The sequence below is a fragment of the Crinia signifera genome, chromosome 1, assembly GCF_055691185.1.
Source record: "Crinia signifera chromosome 1, ASM5569118v1, whole genome shotgun sequence".
In the NCBI taxonomy this organism is placed as follows: domain Eukaryota; kingdom Metazoa; phylum Chordata; class Amphibia; order Anura; family Myobatrachidae; genus Crinia; species Crinia signifera.
Window position 1 is genome coordinate 397,502,226 of NC_139217.1, and position 22,959 is coordinate 397,525,184.

The 22,959-nt window shown below is 44.1% G+C and overlaps 1 protein-coding gene across 2 annotated transcripts; it reads left to right on the forward strand.

Moving 5' to 3' along the window:
* The first annotated feature begins 6,902 nt into the window (after positions 1 to 6,902).
* On the forward strand, positions 6,903 to 22,122 carry TICAM2 (TIR domain containing adaptor molecule 2). Of its 2 annotated transcripts, XM_083151632.1 has the most exons (3): positions 6,903 to 7,098; positions 13,658 to 13,762; positions 21,113 to 22,122. In XM_083151632.1, exon 3 carries the CDS (start codon positions 21,161 to 21,163, stop codon positions 21,800 to 21,802), a length of 642 nt encoding a protein of 213 aa, XP_083007758.1. In that variant the 5' UTR covers positions 6,903 to 7,098; positions 13,658 to 13,762; positions 21,113 to 21,160; the 3' UTR covers positions 21,803 to 22,122. The 2 variants fall into 2 exon arrangements, with proteins under 2 accessions (XP_083007758.1, XP_083007759.1); XM_083151633.1 differs by lacking the exon at positions 13,658 to 13,762.
* Positions 22,123 to 22,959: the final 837 nt, after the last annotated feature.

Consider the following 22,959-nt stretch of genomic DNA (forward strand, 5'->3'; position numbering starts at 1 on the left):
TTGATGTTTAAATGGAGTTGCACTATGTATATTTGCTTTGAGACCTGCAGAGTGCAAGAAATAAACACGAGGGAGGAGCCAGAGCAACGTAACTGGTCCTGTATAGGATCTCAAAGCTGTTTACAATGAACAGAATGTGAGTGCATCTAGAGGAATAAAAAACATATCCCTTTTCCAAATGTTAATGTGCAACATTATTGCTTTATTTGAGTTTCAGAAAAAAAGTACACCATCCCTTAAGAATTGTGGAAAGGAAAGTACCATAATTGTGATAGTGGGATAACTGTTGGCAGCGCCACTGTGGCGCACAACTTCTTTATTTGCTGTACATTGTCAATGTTGGCAGCCGTACCAATCATGCAAGACATGCTGTCTCTATGCAATTTGATGGGGACAGCAACTTTGCACCTGATGTATGCGTTTGGAAGGATGGCACTGAAATAAAAGCATGTTTCTACGATTTGAATAAATACATTAAAACTGTTGTTGACTGAATATTGTGTCCTTGTTGTTCTTTATTTGAAATCCATGTGGACTTGAGCTTTCACAAACACCAGTGTGGTTGCAATTTTCGCTGTGATCCATATAAAAGTAGATTAAGGGAATGCGAACAGCATTGCATCGCACACTTGTCAGAAAATACAGTTTACTACTACGAATGCCTGGGGCGAAGTATAAAGATAAACTACATCACCTGACTTTAGTCCTGAATGCTATGAGGACAGTTTAGCTCTGGGCACTCATTCCTAGTTCTATGCAAGATCAGATTAAATTCTTCGGGTTTTTATTCTGTACATAAAAAAAAAGATGTACACAAATCATGAGATCGCAATTTTATGTTTATCATAAGGCTAATTAACTTTACTTTTAAAACGTATGTTTTGCACCGGTTGACATGAATACTTGATTTAAAATCAAGTACTCCATGTTCCAGAAATCCTTGATGTTTTCTTTGTATGGTAATGATTCAGGCCTCCTTCATGCCTACAGTGTTAAGGCCCCCATACACTATGCGATTTTGGGACGATTTCATCCGATTTCGGCACTTTGTGCCTGGACTTACATTTGTTAACCTGGAAGACTTATCTTGCTGGCATTGGCTTCAGTCAGAAGAGTCTCTGATCTCAGTGCCCATTGTGGTCCCGTGCTGACAGGGGATTCCCTGCACATCTATGCAGAAAGGAGGAAGTCAGAATTACTATTCTCTATGATGCGGCCAGAAGAGGGTGGCTGGCTTCAAAACAAACACTGGTGTGTTGGATTTGCCTAACCATAAAGCAGGCTTACTTGTCCGCTGCCCTAAAACAACCATCTGGCATTTCAACTCGCTAACCTTTCAATGGGTCATTCCCGGCGGCTGCACGGGGTGTATCAATGGCTCAACTGTGTAGAGCGGCCACTTGGTCTATCGTTGAGTACCGTTCCTATTTAGAACAAATTCAAACAGATTTGCATTTTAGGTAAAGTTATGAACTGTGATGAACCATGAATTTTCCAATACCAGACAAAATTAATTAAGCCATGTTTGTTTATTTTATATCGGGTGTTATTTTGGAAGACTGGGTACCAGAAGGCGCAACAGTGAATTAACATTTTAACATAAATATTTTAGCAACTTTGCAGGAAAGATTCAGAAGAAAGAGGACAGACTTGTGAAGCAATTCTTAGCCTAGAACCAGGCCGTGCTAGAATATCCTCCATACTCACCAAGCCTAGCGTCTTGTTACTTTTATTTTTCCTAAAGTCAAATCTGTATTCAAGGGATCTCGTTTGCATCAGTTACTGAGGTAAAGAAGATAACGATGGACCTGATAAGATAGGTGACAGATAATGAGCTACAGCACTGATTTCACCAATGAAAATAATGCAAACATGTTTTGATGCAAAAAGGGAGTATGTAGACAGTGAATGGTGTTAAAATAATTATACATAAATTATAGCATCTGTGTCGTTATTTAAAAGCCATACCTCATATGAGTTTATGGTACCTCACCAATGTGTTGATCACAGTGATATGCTTATTTTTTCTGTTGGAACTCAGAGTAACGGAACACAGTCCCTGTACTTTGATATTTTGGTATGGTTTTTAGCTGCAGTGTGTGGAATTTACTTGAAATTTTTTATTAACTTTTAATTATAGATGAAACACAGGTAGATAGTATTCATCATTTAGAATGGTTGTATATTTTAAAATGATTGAATTAAGAATTTTAAACTTGTACAAATCAAATTAGACTGTAACTTAGTCCAAGTGTTCGGTATGTTTGCGCCTCTATTAAAGCTCAGACAATGGACATTAATTATTTGTAGCAATTCTATATGGATCTAAACACAACTATGGAGTGTAGTTTAAAGAGCCCATACATCAGACCTCTATCAGTGCAATTCCCCGTTCTGCCGAAGCCTGGTTCATCAGCAAAATTTGACATTTTGGCTATCTTTATTTGCCAGTTCCTATCAAGAAATTATTGGAATCTGAATCAGGAAAATATAACCTAGGATTTTACTGATCATCTGAAATAGGCTGGAGTGAATTGCAGGGTAGGTGCATGGCCTTCATTACACTGTAATTGGAAAAATAAATATATTTTACTGTAGAAACAAGTTAGTAGGAGTAGTACAGGTACTCTTTACTTAGAAGGGCGCCCACGATTTTGATCGTGGGCATCGTTAGTAAAAAATCTCGGGCATTGAATGCACTAAAAAATCGGGTGCGATCAACCGACGAGATGCCCGAGATTTCCCATAGGGAACAATGTTAAATGGGCCACAGAGGCCAAATAGGCACCCTGAAGTGTATAATGGCCACCCGAATTGTTAACGCCACCCCACGATCAACGTCAACCCGATGCGTGGCGAGCGCAGCGGTACGCGTCCTACGACCTTTTCATACCCCCACTATCCACGTCGGCGTGGAGTTGAGAATAGAAAGTGTGGCGAGCGCAGCGAGCCCCGCGAGGGTACGCGGACAGCTGTGAAGCCCGCGAGGGGACGCAGATACCTGTGAAGGTATCCGCGTCCGCTCGCCACACTTTCTATTCTCAACTCCACGCCGACGTGGATAGTGGGGGTATGAAAAGGTCGTAGGGGCTCGCTGCGCTCGCCACGCATCGGGTTGACGTTGATCGTGGGGTGGCGTTAACAATTCGGGTGGCCATTATACACTTCAGGGTGCCTATTTGGCCTCTGTGGCCCATTTAACATTGTTTCCTATGGAAAAATCGGGTCAATTGAGGCATTGAACAGGAAAATCGGGTCAATTGAGACATTTAACATTGTTCCCTATGGGAAATCTCGGGCATCTCGTCTGTCGCATCGCACCTGATTTTTTAGTGCATTCAATGCCCGAGATGGCCGAGATGGGCGCCCTTCTAAGTAAAGAGTACCGTAGTACATATGAGATTAAACACCGGATGTCTGCTGCCTACCCATTTCCTCCAGAGTGTACGTATGTTCATTAGTGCAGTATCCATATACAGTATGAACTGATTTTAAAACTGTCCTGATTTCAGCATGACTTGGGAAAAGAGAAAAAGTGGTGACAGGTGAAGTATCAGCCAATCAATTCCTAACTGCAATGCTACATCTTGGGAAATGACAGGTGCTCTGTAGTGGGGGTATACTTAGTGAACCAGGGGGTGGGGCTGGCAGGGGTGAAGTGGAAGGGGGTGGGGCAAGGGCGGGACTGAAGGAGGCGGTGCAGGGACATGATACTTGCGTCATCGTTGCACAATTCTGCTTTAGCCACTATACAGGACCATGCCAAGATTCTGCACGTTCCGTGTTTTGAAGTTCTGCACCCCCAAGCGTAAATCATGTGGTTGGTTCTTCTGCAGTCTTGTCCTGTGACCTATCATAAGCACCTCTGTTTTATCAGGGTTCAGTCGCAGCCAACTGGCACTCATTCACTCCTGGTGTTTAGCTAGAGAGCCATTTAGGGTTGTTATTGGGTTCTCAGTACCTGGAGCAAAGGACCGGTATAGTTGTGTATCATCTGCATAGCAGGCAATGATGTCTGATTATTTCACCCATAGGTAACATGTAAGCTGCAAAAAGTACAATGATAAATATGGGCAGTGCTATTTTTCAGCAGAAACTCAGTTCCTGAGCCTCTAATTAAATATGACCTCATCAGGAACTGAAAATGTACTTTCCATAGTATAAGTTTTGTTTTAAAGTCACCTGTGAGTAGGGTGGCCAATCCCGAGATTGGGCGGATGCCGGAATTTGGCCCCAAAAATGCCGGGATTTAGGGATTAGACAGTGCATGCAGTGTCAGCACTTGCTTAGATGCTGCCCGGCTGTTCCCGATGCCTCCAGGCCGAACAGTTGCTGTGCCTGCCGACAGGCCCTGCCCATCGCTCCCCGGCGTGCCAGGCTCCCAACCGCCCGCACAGCTCCGGCTGCTTCCACCCGCACCATTATAGGTATATGCAGGGAGCATTTCTTTAATTTTATTATTAGGGAAGGGAATCCCGGGATTTGCCATTTTTCAATTCCGAATTCCGGGATTGGCATCCCTACCTGTAAGTACCTTTGGAGCAGATGTATTATAGCAGCGCTTAACGAAGCGGCCGGGGTGGATTAACACCTAGAAGGCTGTTAATATATCGCCCTGGCTGCTAATTGCTGGGGGGATTGAAGGGGACAGCCACACTGAGCGTTACTTGGCGGGCTGGCCCTAGCGCATGTTAGGTGCGCTAGTAATACATTTGAAAAAACTTTTCTTTACCCAGTTAACTAGCGTTAAGTGCAGCATATACACTAAACGCTTGTTGATACATCTGCCCCTGTCTCTCCCCCTCAGACCTGGAGCCTATGGCTTCATGCCTTTTCTAATAAGTTGTAACATATAGAACCTGTTGTAAATCACAACACAACAACAAGCCCTAAAATCATCATCAGTGTGTTTTTAGCAACATGTATTTCTAACTGCTTTAGGCCACACCTCTCAGTTTTACTTTCAGCCTCCTTAATAAATTTATATCATGCACGGATTATTTCAGATAGTATTTTTCATGAAACAATGGACACAAGTTATATTTTCAATCTCATAAATTATTATTTGCAGGTTTAAAACAACAACTGAAAATTGCTTCTTGCATAATTATGCTGTGAAATCTCCCAGTTTACACCAATAAAACGGGTATAGATCATTAGATAGACAGCAAGTATGTCAACAAGCATTAGGTTGACACCACTAGGTCGACATGCATGAAGGTTGACAGGGTCATTAGGTAGACATGGACACTAAAAAAGTGCACCGGGTCCTCTAGTGGATGGTAGGGCATGAAATACCACGTCGGCTCAAAAAAAAAAAGTGAAAAACCCCATGTTGACCTTTTGACTGTCGACATTCCCCATGTCAACATAAATGACCCTGTTGACCTAATCCCATGTCGACATTCATGCATGTCGATTTAGTGGTGTCGACCTAATGCTTGTCAACCTAGTTGTTGTAGACCTAGTGACCGTATACCAATAAAACATGTTGCTCTAACATTTGGCTGTCAGTTATCCTCTACCTATAAATTTCTGGTACTTATGTAATATCTGGGCTCCCATTTTTCATAGACCGCGTCCGCTCGCCACTCTTCGGGCACGGTGGCTCGCTGCGCTCGCCACACTATATAAAATCAACTCCATGCGTAGTTGGATAGTAGGGGTATGAAAAAACGGGGTGAATTTAACATGGGAGTCCAGATAATACATAAGTACCAAATTTCTTAAAATAAGCCCCTACGTATTAAATCCTAATTCAAACAACATTGGTCATACTGTGAAATCTGTGAAAATGAAGATCAGATCATTCTAAGGAAATGAAAGCTACTGTGGATCATAGTTACCTCCCCTCCTGCATTCTGCAGGAGACTCCCTAACATAGCAGTAATCTCCCTCTCTCCCTCATTAGTCTAGCAATCTTCCTCATGTCACCTAGCCCACATTACACTGTTACATTTGGGGGGGGGGGGGGGTAAGGAATGAGAGATAGATACATTTACATTGAATCATCAGCACCATTTCCAATCAGTATCGCAAGTATAGTAGCTCTTACTAACTGCTTTGGGGCTCATCTACATTTGGATCTAAGTCATTTTACAAGATTCCTCTCAGATGTAGCAGTACACACCCACGCTTCTAGGTGACACATTCACAATCTCTTTTCACAATCTCTCCATATATGGAACCAGACACGTCCTTTGGGAGGAGCATGACACGCCCCCTCAATGGGGCGCTTTGCAAACTTCTACTACCAACTATAATCTCCCTGAAACTAGTTTTCAAAAGTAGGCAAGTATGAGCTAGTATAAGTTTACAAGACTGATAATTACCCTGTAAAAGACATTCCCTACATTACTAGAAATGCGGTCAGCAAGCTGACAGTGAATAGGCTGACCACTATGAAAAAGGTTGACATACATTAGGTTGACATGTTCAAAAGGTTGACACATACACTAGGCCTAGACCTCGTACATGTCGACCTAATAATTGTGTCAACCTTTTGACCGAATTCAAGTCGATCTTATTAGTGTGTCGACCTACTGCCTATCGACCAATAGTAGTCGACCTAATGACTGTCGAGCCATACCCCATTACTAAGGCAATATTACATTACCTAGCAAGAGAAGTCCTCTGTTACACCAGAAGGTGGCAGCATATGTATATATATATTCATGTTATTATTTCTACAACAGGCTGGTATCATTGATAAAACATTTGAAAAGGCTAAGTAAAAAGTGCATCATACCTGCCCATTTCCTGCCGGGACGGTTTAGCCAGCATTATACCAATGGTAGGCAAGTATGCAGTGTATAAAGTATGTGTCTTTGGTATTTAGCTGAAAGTACGGATAATAAAGCATGAAAGCACTGCCTTCAGTACACTTCCTGTTCCTCATTGTAGTCACATGATGTGTGTGGAAATGCCATTAGTGTGACCTATCTCAGAATCAGGACTCTCTCTATACTCCTTTGTATTACATGTGAGAAGCAATGACTTCCAATTCCCATTTACTGTGTATCCTGATATAGGGAAGTTTATGGTGCCTAAACGGAGCTGCAAAACAACCTGTATTTACAGAGATCAACGGAACTGCAGGTGAGTGTCAGAGAGGAACAATATACTCCGTCTTCTGTAATATGTTCTGTACGGCTCAGTAACTGCAGGCTGTCACTTCAGGGGTGGAAGTTCATCTCAGATATCTAGAGTTGACCTAGAAGGTGGTGTCCCTCAGTGACTTCAGCCTGCACTTGTGCTGACGTCCGAGCGACTCGCCAGTGGCACATCTAGGAGAACAAAGGGCCTGATTCAGCCTAGCGAACAGGTCAGTGCTGCCCACCCCATCCGCACCCCCTTGCTAGCATACAAGAACACATCCATTCGTATGCGGTCAAAGGAGAGACAAATCTTTCGATGGTTGCTGACCATCAAATGATTTTTCATGCTGGCTGCTCCCCTGATGCCTTATGGGGCCTACACATGGGGAGATGTGCCGCTGAGTGTTCTGAGCGATACTAGGTCACTCAGCACACAGCGCTGCATAGCAATGTGCCGCTGAATGATCTGTCAGGGCTAGTGTCCACCGGTGAGAACACTGGCCCTGACACCCGCGATAATAGATTTATCCAGCATGCTGGATATTAATCACCGGGCGATAGCGACACGGGGGGCCGCACATTGCTATCTCTATGGCTCCCACACACACAGCGATGTAGGGGCATAGTGCCTATGTGTGTAGGCCCTATTACATTTTACAGGCCATGAGAAGCAGATTGTTTGGTTATTTCTCTCACAATCTTATCTTCAAGTTTTTATTAAAAAAAACCTCTAAAAAAAAGTATAAAATGTACCGTATATACTCAAGTATAAGTCGACCCAAATATAAGCCGAGGCATCTAATTTTACAACAAAAAAACTGGGAAAACGTATTGACTCAAGTGGGGACCCTCATTCGAGTATAAGCTGAGGGGGGCTTTTTTTAGCATAAAAAATGTTCTGAAAAAGTAGGCTTATACTCGAGTATATATGGTAATAATTAGTGCATTACCTTAAAAAAACTTCTGCTCTCTTTCCTTTTACATACTTCCCAACATGACCCTCTCCAGGAGGGACACAATGCTCTGTTTCTGGACTTTCTTCTTAATGTATGATTGCCATCTCCTGTGTTGAAGCACCTTTGTTTTCAATTAACCTGTTTAAAACATGTAATGGCAATCATACATTAAGAGGAAAGTCCAGAAACAGAGCATTGTGTCCCTCCTGGAGAGGGTCATGTTGGGAGGTTATCATATAAGACATGACAGCAGAGCTGTGTCAGAAATCGCGGTGTGCGTTCGCATCTGCGACCGTGTCCGCATTCATCACCCGCACGCTGGTGCGTCCTGCGACGCAGGTCCTTGTCCTGCACTGTCCCTGGGTATTCTCCATGCAAGATCTATGTGACATCACTCTGGAATCTGGTCGGCATCCCATGCCATTCCACGCTGGATGGGCGCCGCCATGACACTTACAGTCACATGACTCTGTCCTCCAATGGATTGACTGTGACCTTGTTGCTCTGACCTGTGCACTAACTCATGTGACCAAAGGTGTGCACAGGTACTTCCTGGACTTAATTGCTTCTGCAGCTTGCAGCCAATCACAGACTAGCTGGGGGGGATATAGGTAAGGCCTCTGGCCCAATACCCCTGCTTTGAACTAGTCTTAAGGTGCCCATAGACCCCTTAAGGTGCCCATAGACCCATAGATCCATCGGATCCGTTCGGCACTTAAATAGTACACATTGCATCGCATGCATTGTGCATGCAATGCGATGTGATGCGATGAACAGCTAGTACAAAAAGTATGTGCAGCACATACTTTTTGTACCGTACGATGAGATGCGCGGGAGCGCGCATCTCATAGTACAGAACGGACGGTCCGGGAACGGACCGTCTATGGCAGGGCTGGGCAACACTGGCCCTCCAGATGTTGATGAACTACACATCCCAGCATGCCTTGCATCAGTTTCAGCACGGCCACATCCTGGGATGTGTAGTTCATTAACATCTGGAGGGCCGGTGTTGCCCAGCCCTGGTCTATGGGCACCTTAAATCCTGTGTGTTACCAGGAGTCAGCGGTCTAGGCTCCAGACTCCCTTGTTCTTGAGTACCTGTGTTCCTGAGTAATCTGCTACAGCTGCTGTTGATTCCTGAAAGCTCCCTGGACACACTTCACCTGCCAGGTCATCTTCCAGCTGCTTAATCCATCTGCAGTTCTCCAGCAACTGCCAGCAAGTTTGCATTGCCCTTAAAGGGCCATCACCACTTTCAACTCCCAAGTCAACACTTCATACAAACCCAGCAGTTCCCAGACTGCCGACATTCCAGCAGTTCCCAGACTGCCAACATTCCAGCTGTTCCCAGGCCATCCATCAGTTACAGTTCTTCATGACCAGAGACACTCACAGTCCATCTCCTGTGCTAGGCAAGTCAGGTGTGGGAACTCAGGTCGGAGGGCCGCTTTCTCACCACTGAGCGCAGTGGTGTCCAAACCTCCTTGCGGGGGTCCCGGGTGAAGACCGTCTGTGGTGTTAGACTCCGTGCCTCTAATCAGAGTCATGTCAATTCCCCACCTGGCAGCATCCGCAGTTCCGGTGTCGTAAGAACCCTCCATACCTCAAACCACCTGTATTCCAGTACCCAGCATCCTCCACTGGCTCACTGCTGCCGCGGCAAGGTACACCAGTGACCCGAGCCCTGACAAGCTGTATCTTACTATACAGTATACACTGATCTGTTTTTTTCACACATTCCAGGACTTTTCAAAACAAGGGGGCTGAAAAGGGGTTCACGAACAAGGGCAGCAGTCAGGAGTCACTGTAGCAAATCACTATGAAATGAGTGTATGTAGAGAGATCTGTCCTAGTTCAGCAGTCCCCTTGGTCTTCCTTCTTGGTGCCACTCTGACAGCTGGAGTCCAGCGTCCAGTGCCTCCACTCTCTCTGGGAGTTCCGCCACTGTGTCTCGTGCAGGGCCGGATTAAAGGGGGGGGCACAGGGGGTCAGTACCCCTGGGCCCTCCTCTAGCTAGGGGCCCCTGTGCATACCTCCCAACTGTCACGATTACAGCGGGACAGTCCCGATTTTCGGGTCCTGCCTGCTGTCCCACCCGCGGCAGGCATTGTCCCGCTGCGGGGGGTGGCAGTTGGGAGACCCCCCAATCTAATAGAATAGACGCTGTGCGCATGCGCACAGCGTCTATTCTCGTATGAAAATGAGGTAGCGGCTAATTAGCATAAGCCGCACCCTCATTTGCATACGCCCCACCCCTTTTCGCGCGAGTGTCCCGATTTCACCAGACCAGAAGTTGGGAGGTATGCCTGTGGTCAGCATGTATTTAAAAGAAAAATAAATTAGCTAAAGGTTTTGTGCATGGGAGTGGGGTAGTGCTGCAGCTTCGCCTATCTGCCAATTAGACAATGATTAATGGTGCTCAGCATCGGGACCTGAGGCACACTAGTGCATTACTGGGAGTTGACTAAAAGTCCCATGACACTTTGCACAAGAGGGCAGAGGCTGAGAGGTTTATGCTTAGCTCTGATTGGTGAAGCTCATCACATGCTTCTCAGGCCCATGGAGGACAGTAGCAGCAGCAGCCTCATCATGGGAGAGTTTTTAATCAGAGGCAGCACTGAGCCTGTGAGGTCTCCTACAGAATAAAGGTGCCCACACACTAGAAAGATCTGCGATCGTAAGATGTGCGCATAAATTAGCCTTGAAATCTTTTGTCCGTCCTGGACAAAAGATTTCAGGCAAGCTCACATCTTTACCAAAGATTTTTCTTAAGATCCCGTGTGCGTTCCTATGGATCTTTTGTTAAATCTTCTGATTTGTGCAAAATGTAATGCTGGGTACACACCAGGACGACTAGGGCCCGATCCCCTCAATCTAGATCCAATTCCGACCAATTGGATGTAGATTATGTGCTGATTGGGCCCTTTTCTGTCCTGGCGTGGACCGATACCGATCCGATGCGCGGTCCCGCTGGTCGGTCGGTCGTTATTGGGATCCTACCTGCTGCAGGTAGGATCTCAATGACGACCATACAGCCGGGTGCGGGTCGCCATCGGATCAGACCCGCTCACGGTGCACATCGTGAGCGGGTCGTGCCCCCCCGCGTCACCGTGAGCGGGTCGGACGAGACACTGACGACCCGCTCGCGATGTGCATCGTGAGCGGGTCGCCCTGGTGTGTACCCTACATCAGATCAGAAGATTCAGCTAAAGATCAACGGGAGCGCGCATCGGACAAAAATCGGCCGATTTTCGACCGATTATCGGTAAACAGCGGACGATATATCGGCCGATTTATCGAAAATCGGCCAATCGGCCCAAAATCGTTCTAGTGTGTGGGCACCTTAAGGTACAGAGTGCAAACACAGGCTTTTTATATGGTATATATGTGTATATATATAATTTTAGTTGAACAGCGGAAGTCTGATAATAAAGTTAAAATTTCCAACGGCGTTTTGGGGAGTGATTCCCCATCTTCAGGGACTAAGGATAAAAACATCAAATACATACAAACATTAAATAACCAGTGCAGCGGAACACAAATTAAAAACCAAGTGGCCTCACCTGTCTGGCACCACCCGTCAGTCTGGAAGCTTCTTGCTGGAATCCTCCATCTATGATCACCAGTGTGAGACGGCGCCGCCGGGCTGTGACGTCACTTCAGCATGGATTGCCTGGTTGCCTAACAACCCGTGAACACTGTAAGTATATAAACAACAATGTATGTATTAGCTACCTATTGCCGGCAATCCAAGCATATTAACATAACACAATTGAGATTAAAAACAAATACATAATAACTAAAGCGGCGAGCAAGTGTCTAAGCGTATATATAATCAATATAACGGACTAAGTGCTACTATTACTTTACAAGGCTACTGTATAAATAGATTATGCTAAGGAATACATAATTAATACTATCTATGGCATATAGGAAGCATTGGAGACCTAGGGTTGCATTCAACCCTCTAGGTGCAATGGTGTTCAAAGTATATATCCATCTGCTTTCCCTCTGTAATAAAATGTTAGCTTTGTTTCCCCCTCGTATGGTAAGAGGGGCATGATCTATGTGCATGGCAACGGGTTGTTCTCTCTGACCGCTGATGAGTGCCTGTTTAATGGCACTGCGGTGCTATGCCATACGTTCGGGAAATAGTTTTTGGGTCTTACCCACATATGATAGGCCGCAAGGGCAGGTCAACATGTATACTACGTAAGTAGTAGTACAGTAATACTTGGAACATAGGAGTGCCGGGCGAGTGCCATCTGTTTTATTATATATATATATATATATATATATATATATATATATATGTTGGACTTAGTGTCACTCAGGAAAAAATTTATCCTGCCATCTCCATCTGGTTGGTGACCACTCTCAAGTGCAGATTCATCTTCCTTGTTGTTCTACACACATATATATATATATATATATATATATATATATATATATATATATATATATATATATATATATATATATATATATATATATATATATATATATATATGAGTCCAGATAGGCAGCACACTTCGCACTCAACACGAGTAATGTCCCGGTGCCCTCACCAATGGTCATTCAGGATAAACGCCAAATACAGTTTCCTCGAGACGGAGCGGCACTCGGTGAAATAAGACTGTAGACAGATATAAACTGCTGTTATTTCACTGAGTGCCGCTCCGTCTCGAGGAAACTATATATATATATATATATATATATATATATATATATATTAATCCCCCCCGCCCCCTGCAATTACCCATACCCATTAACCAAGTTTATACTGCCTTTACCCTATGTTTTGAGAGTGTAATATTCTCCAGAGCGGCCAGTAATGACAAGTGCAAGGGGCCCCCCCTGTCTAAAGTGCCCCAGGCCCCCCCGAAGGCTTAATCCGGCACTGGTCTTGTGTATACATTGCACAGGTGTGTGCAGGGGACCACCACCACTAGGCAGCCTTAGGCATTTGCCTGGGGCGCCGGCCACTTGGAGCAGCCCCCCCCTCCCCCGGATCAGGTGAGTGGCTTCCTCTCTCTCCTCCCCACGTGGAGCAAGACGCATCTCCCACCGCCGCTTCAACCACCCCCCCTCCCATGGAGCAGGTGAGCGCCGGGGCGCCCACCTCCCTTCCCGCCTGGAGCCCTCCGGTAGCCTGTAATCCTTTTGGAGAAGGGCCCCCAAAATGTTTAAGCATGTGTGTGCATGGCACATTGTGTATCATCATTTCATGGAAAGAATATTAAATACATTGCAGTCATACTAATATAATCTAAAGTTTCTTCATTGTTATATTTATTTGAAAACTTGCTGGACTGGTAGCACAAACTTGTCAGTTTTGGAAATTTAGTAAATAAAAAGTGATGGTCACCATAGTATCAGTCACGCTTGTGTCATACTTACCTACTCTTTGGGATCCTGCGGGGGCTAAATGTTATGATTAGCCCCAACCCTGTTGCCTCACACTAAGTAGGGTTTGTGTAGGGTTATACAGAATTGCCCTGCCATGTGCCTGAAAATTCAATTTGTATGCAGGATTTCCATTTCTGCACAGAATTGGATGGAATTCGCATTTTAATCTTTTCAATGGATTTCATTTTTTTTCAGATTTTTTGAAACAATCCAAAAATCAGAAAAGACGTTGTTCCACGAATCCAAGTCTTTTTCTGCAAAAACAGAGGCTGCGGTTGGACAAGACGGCAGGACAACCGGGTATGGCGAACACATACATTTGATTGTATGTGATTACACAGCGCAGCTGTGCCACACTGTGTTCCCCTTGAAATCAAGACGCTAATTCGAAAATTTAGATTTAGGGACCCGCTTGGCCGGAAGGACCCTGCACTAAAGGCTCCTATGGGCTGCCCACACATACGCGGGGGGGGGGGGGGGGGCGCAAGCCGATGGGTCCAACTGCAGCATGCTGCAGTTATTGTAATACTGCAATTATATAGGGGATTCATATTTTCCAATGGCGTAGGCCGCCATATCCATTTGTATCTGTATTTGACGGCCGCCAAATATGAATACGAGTGAGGACCCCCCCAAAGGATACTGGGAAAACTTTGCTCTTGATTGGCTGGTGGGTGGGACTAACCCCCAGTTCATGGGAGGACCTGAGAATGTAAACAAACCTTTCCGGTTTCCGTCCGGTAATGGGTACTTGTGTCTCGGTTTGCTATTTTACCTGCCGGAATACCTACTTCGAAAAAAGAGGACGTGATCTTCTTCTGATGACTCGGCAAGTATAATTTCCTTTCGCAGGTACCTGCAATTGGATTTCTGCTTGAGAAGGGGATGGGCTAGCGTTGGAACCCCTAGGTAAGTATAATGTATGAATGAACGTAGAGTGTATTAAAGTTTTATTTTCTATGTGACTGTGTATTTTTTTACTATTTGTTCTGTGGTGGAACTACAGGAACCAGTGGTCCCTATAATATCCCGCATGCTGGAACTTGTGGTTCTAACACAGAACACAATAGTATTTTTTCTATATTTAACACCAGAAGATCAGGCCCAGTGCCCACCGCCCTGGGGCACCAGGGACAGCCCCCTTCATTGGGGGGTCCCCACTCCCCCAGGGTCCCTGCCTGTGGCATTACCCTGCTGGCTGTTTGGGACTGGTGCTGGTTGCCAAAATACGGGGGACCTCTGCTCATTTTGTTCCCCATATTTTGGGAACCAGGACTGGCCCTTGAGCCTGGTGCTGGTTTTAGAAATAAGGGGGAACCTCATTCTTTTTGGCCCCTGTATTTCTAAAATCAAGACTGGCTCTTCTAGCCCGGGGCTGGTAATTGCCGGGCGGGGGGACCGCACGTCAGGGTTTTAAATGGTTTATTTTATCTATTTTTACAAATAGACTGATCTGGCTGTGCTTTCCAGCCAAATTTTCGGGTCAAATACAGGCTGTACAGTATGTTACATATGGCCAGTTAGTAAATTGAATGAATGGTGATTCCTATTTGCATTTTTTCAATGGCATATTGCTTCGTATTCCTGAATAGCAATACAAATACAACACTCAAAAGTATACGAATGGCCATATACGGGCCTTTGTAAATTCAGAAATTCAAATTTTCGGCCATATACGTATACGAATGGCTACGTATAGGTGTATTCATAGCCATTTGCATTTTAGTAAATTTTCCCTTATATTGTTAACAATGCATGGATCCACAGGTCGTTAGCGATGTCATGCAGAATGATGGAGGCTATCGTTACAGACAGGCATGCATGCCCTCTGCCTGCCCGTCACTCACAGCGGGCAGAATCAGCAAGTGTGTATGTGTGTATAGTGTGTAACAATATCATTGGGTACACATATTGGCTAATGTGTATCCAGCTTTAGGTTCATGTATGTGGTGCTGGATAGGGTTGTCCACATAATATAGGTTCTATTCCTGAGGTAATGATAAGCCCTATTTTGCTGAAGGCAGGGCTTTATGCTGCTTTCCTTCTGTTCAGGAAGGTGAATACTATGGAGAGGTTTCTGCTTTCTTTAGCTACAACCCCGCTCCGTGTTCTCATCACTTCCCCATACAGAAGTACAGTAGTATGGCGACACTCGCAGCTCAGCTTTCCGTTCTGCTGTCGTGTACAGATTCACAATCTCAGTATTGTGTACAGTAATCTGTGCATATGTAGAAACACTGTACAACAGAGAAGTTGAATACTTCCCTGCTCTCTGCCAGGCATCCACTGACGCTCTGCCCCTTTCCTATGCCAGCAGCCATTGCATTGGCTATGTAGTATATATAAGCAGATGTAGACCGGCACTCAATAAACCAGATGACAATTGCTGGGGTGCACTTTCATAGTAAAACATGTAGTAACAGAAGATGATGGCAGTCCCTCGGACTCCCAGCTCCAGAAACCAAACTGACACAGGATGGGTGCTAACGTTTCGGGATTTAATTCCCTTTGTCAAAGCAAAAAATAATGTGCATTAAATCCCGTAATGATAGCACCCATCCTGTGTCAGTTTGGTTTCTGGAGTTGGATATATATATATATATATATATATATATATATATATATATATATATATATATACAGATCCAGGACAGCAGCGGCACTCTGAGTCTTGTAAACGGTGAAACAAGTAAAGTTTTATTGTCTACATGTTTCGGGGTACTTCCCCGTCTTCAGGACAAAAACAAAGTGAACAAGCAGTGCTATAAATACCCCACAGAAACATACCCCTCCTGCCGGCTTTCCCGCGTCTCTAGAGCCGCCTCCCCTCGCCCCGTCCGTTCGCCGGATGTCTGAGACCTGGAAGTTGCTGCGCTGACCCCGGTGGTTGCCAAGGCGACCAGAGCACTCTCACCCCCCTGGAACGCCCAGCACCGTCCCGCATCATCGCATCTCCTTCCTCCCTTCTCCGGGTACTTCCGGGGATGCCTGGGCAGGTTGTCATGGACACGCTGGAGCCCCTGTAAAATATATGGTGAACAAGTGTAAAAATTGTGTATTTATAATAAACGCTTGACATGGAAAATAGGTATAAAAACAGCTTAGTGTGGGTCCAAACCTGTAATTTAAAAAAAACACATACATATTTTACAAGGTGTTCTCAGTGACTATCACACATATGAAATGAAGCGCTCCCATTGTATGCACTCAATAAGATTAGGGGGAGCCCTAATATTGCTTGTGCACGTGAGTGAAACTTGCTGAAAAAAGTGCCTATGCAGTGTAGAAAAATTAGTTCTATACATATAAGAGAAAGTGCACATTAAAAATGCAATGGTCCCGGGGGCACACACTACCATGGCTGGGCAGAAAAAAACTGGCGGCCTGTTGTGGGAAAAAATACCGCCCAGGTCACCTTCCTCAAATTCTTACTGTAGAATGATTGCTAGGTGAAACGGTATCGGGACCAAAAAACTGGAACTATAGCTATGCTGATTTAAACCAAATATAAAATCCCCCGTTTGTCTAATAACCTGTGCTCATACAAAATGTATGAGACCTAAGGATTTGTTAAGCCCTTTGGGTTTCAGTGTCTGTAACCTAAAAATCCACCGGGCCTCTAGTTGTAGTAACGCTTTGCCACGGTTGCCACCCCTCAAGCTTTCTGGTACGTGGTCAATGATTTTATACTTTAAGGTAGCCATGCCATGCTTCATGTCGGCAAAATGCCTGGCTACCGGTTGTTCACCGGTCCCAGTGTTGAGGGCCTGTCGGATGGCCTGGCGGTGTTGTGCCATGCGGACCTTAAACTGGCACTCAGTTTTTCCAATATGGTAAAGCCTGCATGGACACAATCAGAATCAGAATCAACTTTATTGGCCATGTATGCTGCTTGCGCACACTAGGAATTTTTTGTGGATTTACAGTGCAGCATCAAGCAGGGATAAAGGGGGGGGTGAAGGCATTACATACATTACATTAAGACATTACATGTGGGGAACACATACCCGCCGAGCTGCACAGCGCCTAGGCAGCCATCAGCGGCGCCACTGGTCGCTGCAACAGCCAGTGAATGCCTTCACCCCCCTTATCCCTGCTTGATGCTGCACTGTAAATCCACAAAAAATTCCTAGTGTGCGCAAGCAGCATACATGGCCAATAAAGTTGATTCTGATTGTGTCCATGCGGGCTTTACTATATTTGAAAAACTGAGTGCCAGTTTAAGGTCCGCATGGCACAACACCGCCAGGCCATCCGACAGACCCTCAACACTGGGACCAGTGAACAACCGGTAGCCAGGCATTTTGCCGACATGAAGCATGGCATGGCTACCTTAAAGTATAAAATCATTGACCACGTACCAGAAAGCTTGAGGGGTGGCAACCGTGGCAAAGCGTTACTACAACTAGAGGCCCGGTGGATTTTTAGGTTACAGACACTGAAACCCAAAGGGCTTAACGAATCCTTAGGTCTCATACATTTTGTATGAGCACAGGTTATTAGACAAACAGGGGATTTTATATTTGGTTTAAATCAGCATAGCTATAGTTCCAGTTTTTTGGTCCCGATACCGTTTCACCTAGCAATCATTCTACAGTAAGAATTTGAGGAAGGTGACCTGGGTGGTATTTTTTCCCACAACAGGCCGCCAGTTTTTTTCTGGCCAGCCATGGTAGTGTGTGCCCCCGGGACCATTGCATTTTTAATGTGCACTTTCTCTTATGTGTATAGAACTAATTTTTCTACACTGCATAGGCACTTTTTTCAGCAAGTTTCACTCAAGTGCACAAGCAATATAAGGGCTCCCCCTAATCTTATTGAGTGCATACAATGGGAGCGCTTCATTTCATATGTGTGATAGTCACTGAGAACACTTTGTAAAATATGTATGTGTTTTTTTTAAATTACAGGTTTGGACCCACACTAAGCTGTTTTTATACCTATTTTCCATGTCAAGTGTTTATTATAAATACACAATTTTTACACTTGTTCACCATATATTTTACAGGGGCTCCAGCGTGTCCATGACAACCTGCCCTGGCGTCCCCGTAAGTACCCGGAGAAGGGAGGAAGGAGATGCGATGATGCGAGACAGTGCTGGGCGTTCCAGGGGGTGAGAGTCCTCTGGTCGCCTTGGCAACCACCGGGGTCAGCGCAGCAACTTCCGGGTCTCAGACATCCGGCGAACGGACGGCGGCAAGGGGAGACGGCTCTAGAGACGCGGGAAAGCCGGCGGGAGGGGTACGTTTCTGTGTGGGGTATTTATAGCACTGCTTGTTCACGTTGTTTTTGTCCTGAAGACGGGGAAGTACCCCGAAACATGTAGTCAATAAAACTTCACTTGTTTCACCGTTTACAAGACATAGGGCCAGATTCTCTAAGCTTCAAAAGTGATAAAATGGAGAGTGATAAACAGCCAGCCAATCAGCACCTACCTGCCATGTCACAAACTGTGTTTGAAAAATGTCAGACAGGAGCCGATTGGCTGGCTGTTTATCACTCTTCCATTTTAACACTTTTGAAGCTTAGAGAATTTGGCCCTCAGAGTGCCGCTGCTGTCCTGGATCTGTATTCTTTCAAGCCAATCGCTTGTGCAGAGGGCAACTGAGCAAGTTAACCCCGTGGGGGGTCCGACTCCCGGGTTCACGTGGTTACTATATATATATATATATATATATATATATATATATATATATATATATATATATATATATATATATATATACATATATTCCGTTTGTGTGTCTCCGAAACATCTGTTGGCAGTGAGTGAAACTACCTCTCCTTCTCTCTCACACATGCACAAACACAGAGGCAATCACAAGGTAGCAGACTAGATTTTGGAGCATTTGCTTCGAGTGGGCTTACTATAAACAGCCTAGCATCTAATGTGTGACCTTTTGCATGTATAATATTTCACATTCAATGATCTTACTTGTCTAAACCTGAAATAAAGACTCAGAGGTTTGGAAGAAAGTGTTAGCTGAATGTATTTAAAGCACTTTAAGATAATTAATTGTACTTTAATTAATTAATTAATGGTGTCCAAAAAAGAACGGCCAATTATCTAAGCTCCACCCCGCAACTGACATACGTAACAAAACATTCCCTAACAACAAGCGGTATCCGCTCAACCTTCTACATTGTCTGCCCACCTGGGTGGTGTTGCTGTCCCCGAGCGGGTGATTCAGTGAAGTCCTATAGTCAACGAAGGTGAGTGCACCAAAAAACAAACCTTGTACGCAGAATCATCACTTAATGAAAACCTAAATCAATTAACCTGCCGTTCTTTCCAGCCAATCAGCCAACACAAATAAACACCCATCCACCAATAAGCCAAAAGGGGAGGGAGGGCGGGGAAAAAAGAAGACTCCTCCTTTTCCTGTCCCTAATATCCCAGCTAACTCTGCCATCCCCTGCACCCTTATTGGATTTGAGTCACATGCTTACCTAGGTGCACACAGCCTTAGATGTTTAACCCACTACATGCCTATGTTAGTCATTCCATTATTCGCATATTACAGTATTGTATTGTACTGTAAATTTTTAAAGAGCCTTTAACTATTATTAGGCCCAATAAAGTGTATTAACTTTATGAAAAAATATTTCTTTACTGTAAAAATAGCCCTTATCCTTAACACAATATAACCTTTTACTTGTTGAAGTACTGAACATACTCTACTTTCATTTATTGCCTTATGGTTGCCATGGCAAATTCTCCTACAAAAGTACACCTAAATGAACCTAAGAAAATTGCTTATTACTTATACTAGTATAAATTTGACGCCAACATTTTCATTCTTTCCAATTTTTTCTATTTTAAAATAGAAATTTTGGGGCCAAGTTTTGAGGCTGGAATCTGTGGGGTTTCGCATTGAATACTGTGGGTGATGCTGACGTACTCAATTAATTTGCATCTATACTTGCAGCTGGAGGGACATAACTGGGTGGTAATAGGGTTTTCTCTCATAGGCTAAATTCACAGATAGCATGTACAGTAGATCCAACTGCAATATCATTTACACTGCAAAACCAGTTTGATTTTGCAGTGTAAATTATTGCCGCTTTAAAAAAACTGGAGATTTAAAGCGGCAATAATTTACACTGCCCAGTGTGTATGGACAGCGATGATCGTTTTCATTGCTGGGGGGAAAGCTGCTAAGTGCATACACACTGAGCTGCTTTCCCCCTGCCCGGAGCTGACAGCGGGGGGAGGACGGCTTTGCATAGCGCAGAGCTATTTGCAAAGTTTACAAATGCTAGGTGTGCAAGTGAGGAAGGAGGGGTGCTAGACGAAAACTTTACATAGGCCGTACAACAAACTTGCATCAACCCTGATTCTCTCTGCAACGTTATAGCAATGCAGTAAAAAAAAACTATTTTTAGAGTTGGGTGTCTGCTCATTTTCCATTTTCATTACAGTTGTTCTTTGTAGCGAGGGGAAACCATATTGATGCGATACATGCAAACTGACATCTCCAGTATAAAAATAGACTGATTTGAATATATACTAATTTTTTTAAACAGACGGCCGAAGAAAAAAAAAAGTACATCACATTGCTGCAAATAATTACTTCATAGGAATTCAAACAACCTGTGTGGACTGTTTTACAGATAGGATGCAAATAAGACTTTTTATTTTTATTTCAGTATTCCACCTATCATTGTTATCCACTGAAACTGATATGTAGGAAAATAATGGGAAACAATAGCAGTCCACAAAGAAAATCTCTCCCAGCAACTTGTGAAGTAGATAAACAGCAAATCATTACAGTACAGTCTACCCACTCCAGTGCAGTTACTGAACGCTGCCCTCCAGAGGACATGGCAAGTACAACACGGACAGAAGACACCAATGGTGAAATAGATGAGAATGTGTTTTATAAATTTGTCATTTTACATGCAGAAACTGATACACTAGAAGCTACACGAGTGAAGAACATGCTGCAAGACAAGTTCTGCATTAAACCAGGAATCATATTTGGAGAAATGCCGGCAGGTCAGCCTATTCTGAAAAATCTGGATACTGCAGTGAATGGTTCAGCCTGGGCTATTCTATTACTAACAGAAAACTTTCTGCAAGAGACCTGGGGCGAATTTCAGTCACATGCGACATTAATCAATTCCATTCATATGTCCCATAAATATAACACTGTGATTCCTTTAAGACCAAAAGACAATAACCTGCCAAGAGAGAAGACTCCCCTTCCATTGAATCTGATTAATGCTTTGGAAGAAGGAAAACCAGAATTTACAAAACAAGTGGAGAAAACCTTTCAGGAATCCCTGTATCAGAAACAGTATGCAATATGGAGGGCTGAGAAACAGGGCGTGGCATAGAGATTTGTGTGTGTGAGGCATATGCAGCGCGGGATGACAGACAGTTATCAGTCTTTATTCATTTATAATAAACAACGTAAAACTCAGGGCAACACTGCTTCTGTCAAATCATTCCATTATTATGAAAAGATTTTGTTACAGTCAAAAAAATGGCCGCCTCTTATGTGTGTTTGAGACTGATAGTATATAATTGGTACATATATATAGATAAACCATTTGCATTGCAAATCTAGGTTAAAATAATTCTAAAAGGAAACCCTTCCTGTTGCTGCACTGGGAACTTACACTTTTCAAGTACAGATTAGGGGCCTTATTCTAGTTCACTCTTTCTGACAAAATCCTTCTTAGATGGACAAAACCATGTGCACTGCAGGGGGGGGGGGCAGATGTAAAATGTGCAGAGAGAATTAGATTTGGGTGAGTTATTTTGTTTCTGTGCAGGGTAAATACTGGCTGCTTTATTTTTACACTGCAATATAGATCTCACTTTGAAGTAAAACCCCACCCAAATCTAATTCTCTCTGCACATGTTACATCTGCCCCACCTGCAGTGCACATGGTTTTATCCATCTAAGAAGGATTTTGTCAGAAAGAGTGAACTAGAATAAGGCCCTAGAAGTGCAAGTGGTGTACCTTGTTTCCAGAGTCATAGCCAGTTTTTCACAAAGATAGGCACCCCAGTCACATCCAGACTATGATATTAATGAACATCCTTACAGTAATACAAAGTTACACTAGCCATACAAATTTCTTATTAGCTCACCACTTGTCACTTCGAATGTCCATGAACATAATCGCTCAACCTCCCTACACACACATCATACCATGTTTCACTGATAATAAGCCCTACCCTTACTTCTGCAGAACGGTCCAAAATAAGCCCTACCCCGAAAATAACACCTAGCTAAATCCCTGTTTTGCCTGGTCCCTGCGCTACACTACAATGCTCACAGCTCCGCCCCATGCATGAAATGGAGTGCCAGCGTCATTTACAGCAGCGCCGGGTAGGAGAGTACAGAAAAAAAGTTTTTGAAGAAGATTTTTTTTGTTCACACTTACCTGTTTATTGAAATTGCTGTCAATGTTAATTAAAATAAGACCTACCCCAAAAATAAGCCCTATGGTGTCTTATTATCGAGGAAACACGGTATGTGTAT

What these genes read in the sequence shown, in the direction of transcription:
- TICAM2 (XM_083151632.1), top strand. Translation starts at nt 21,161, where the DNA reads ATGGGAAACAATAGCAGTCCACAAAGAAAATCTCTCCCAGCAACTTGT.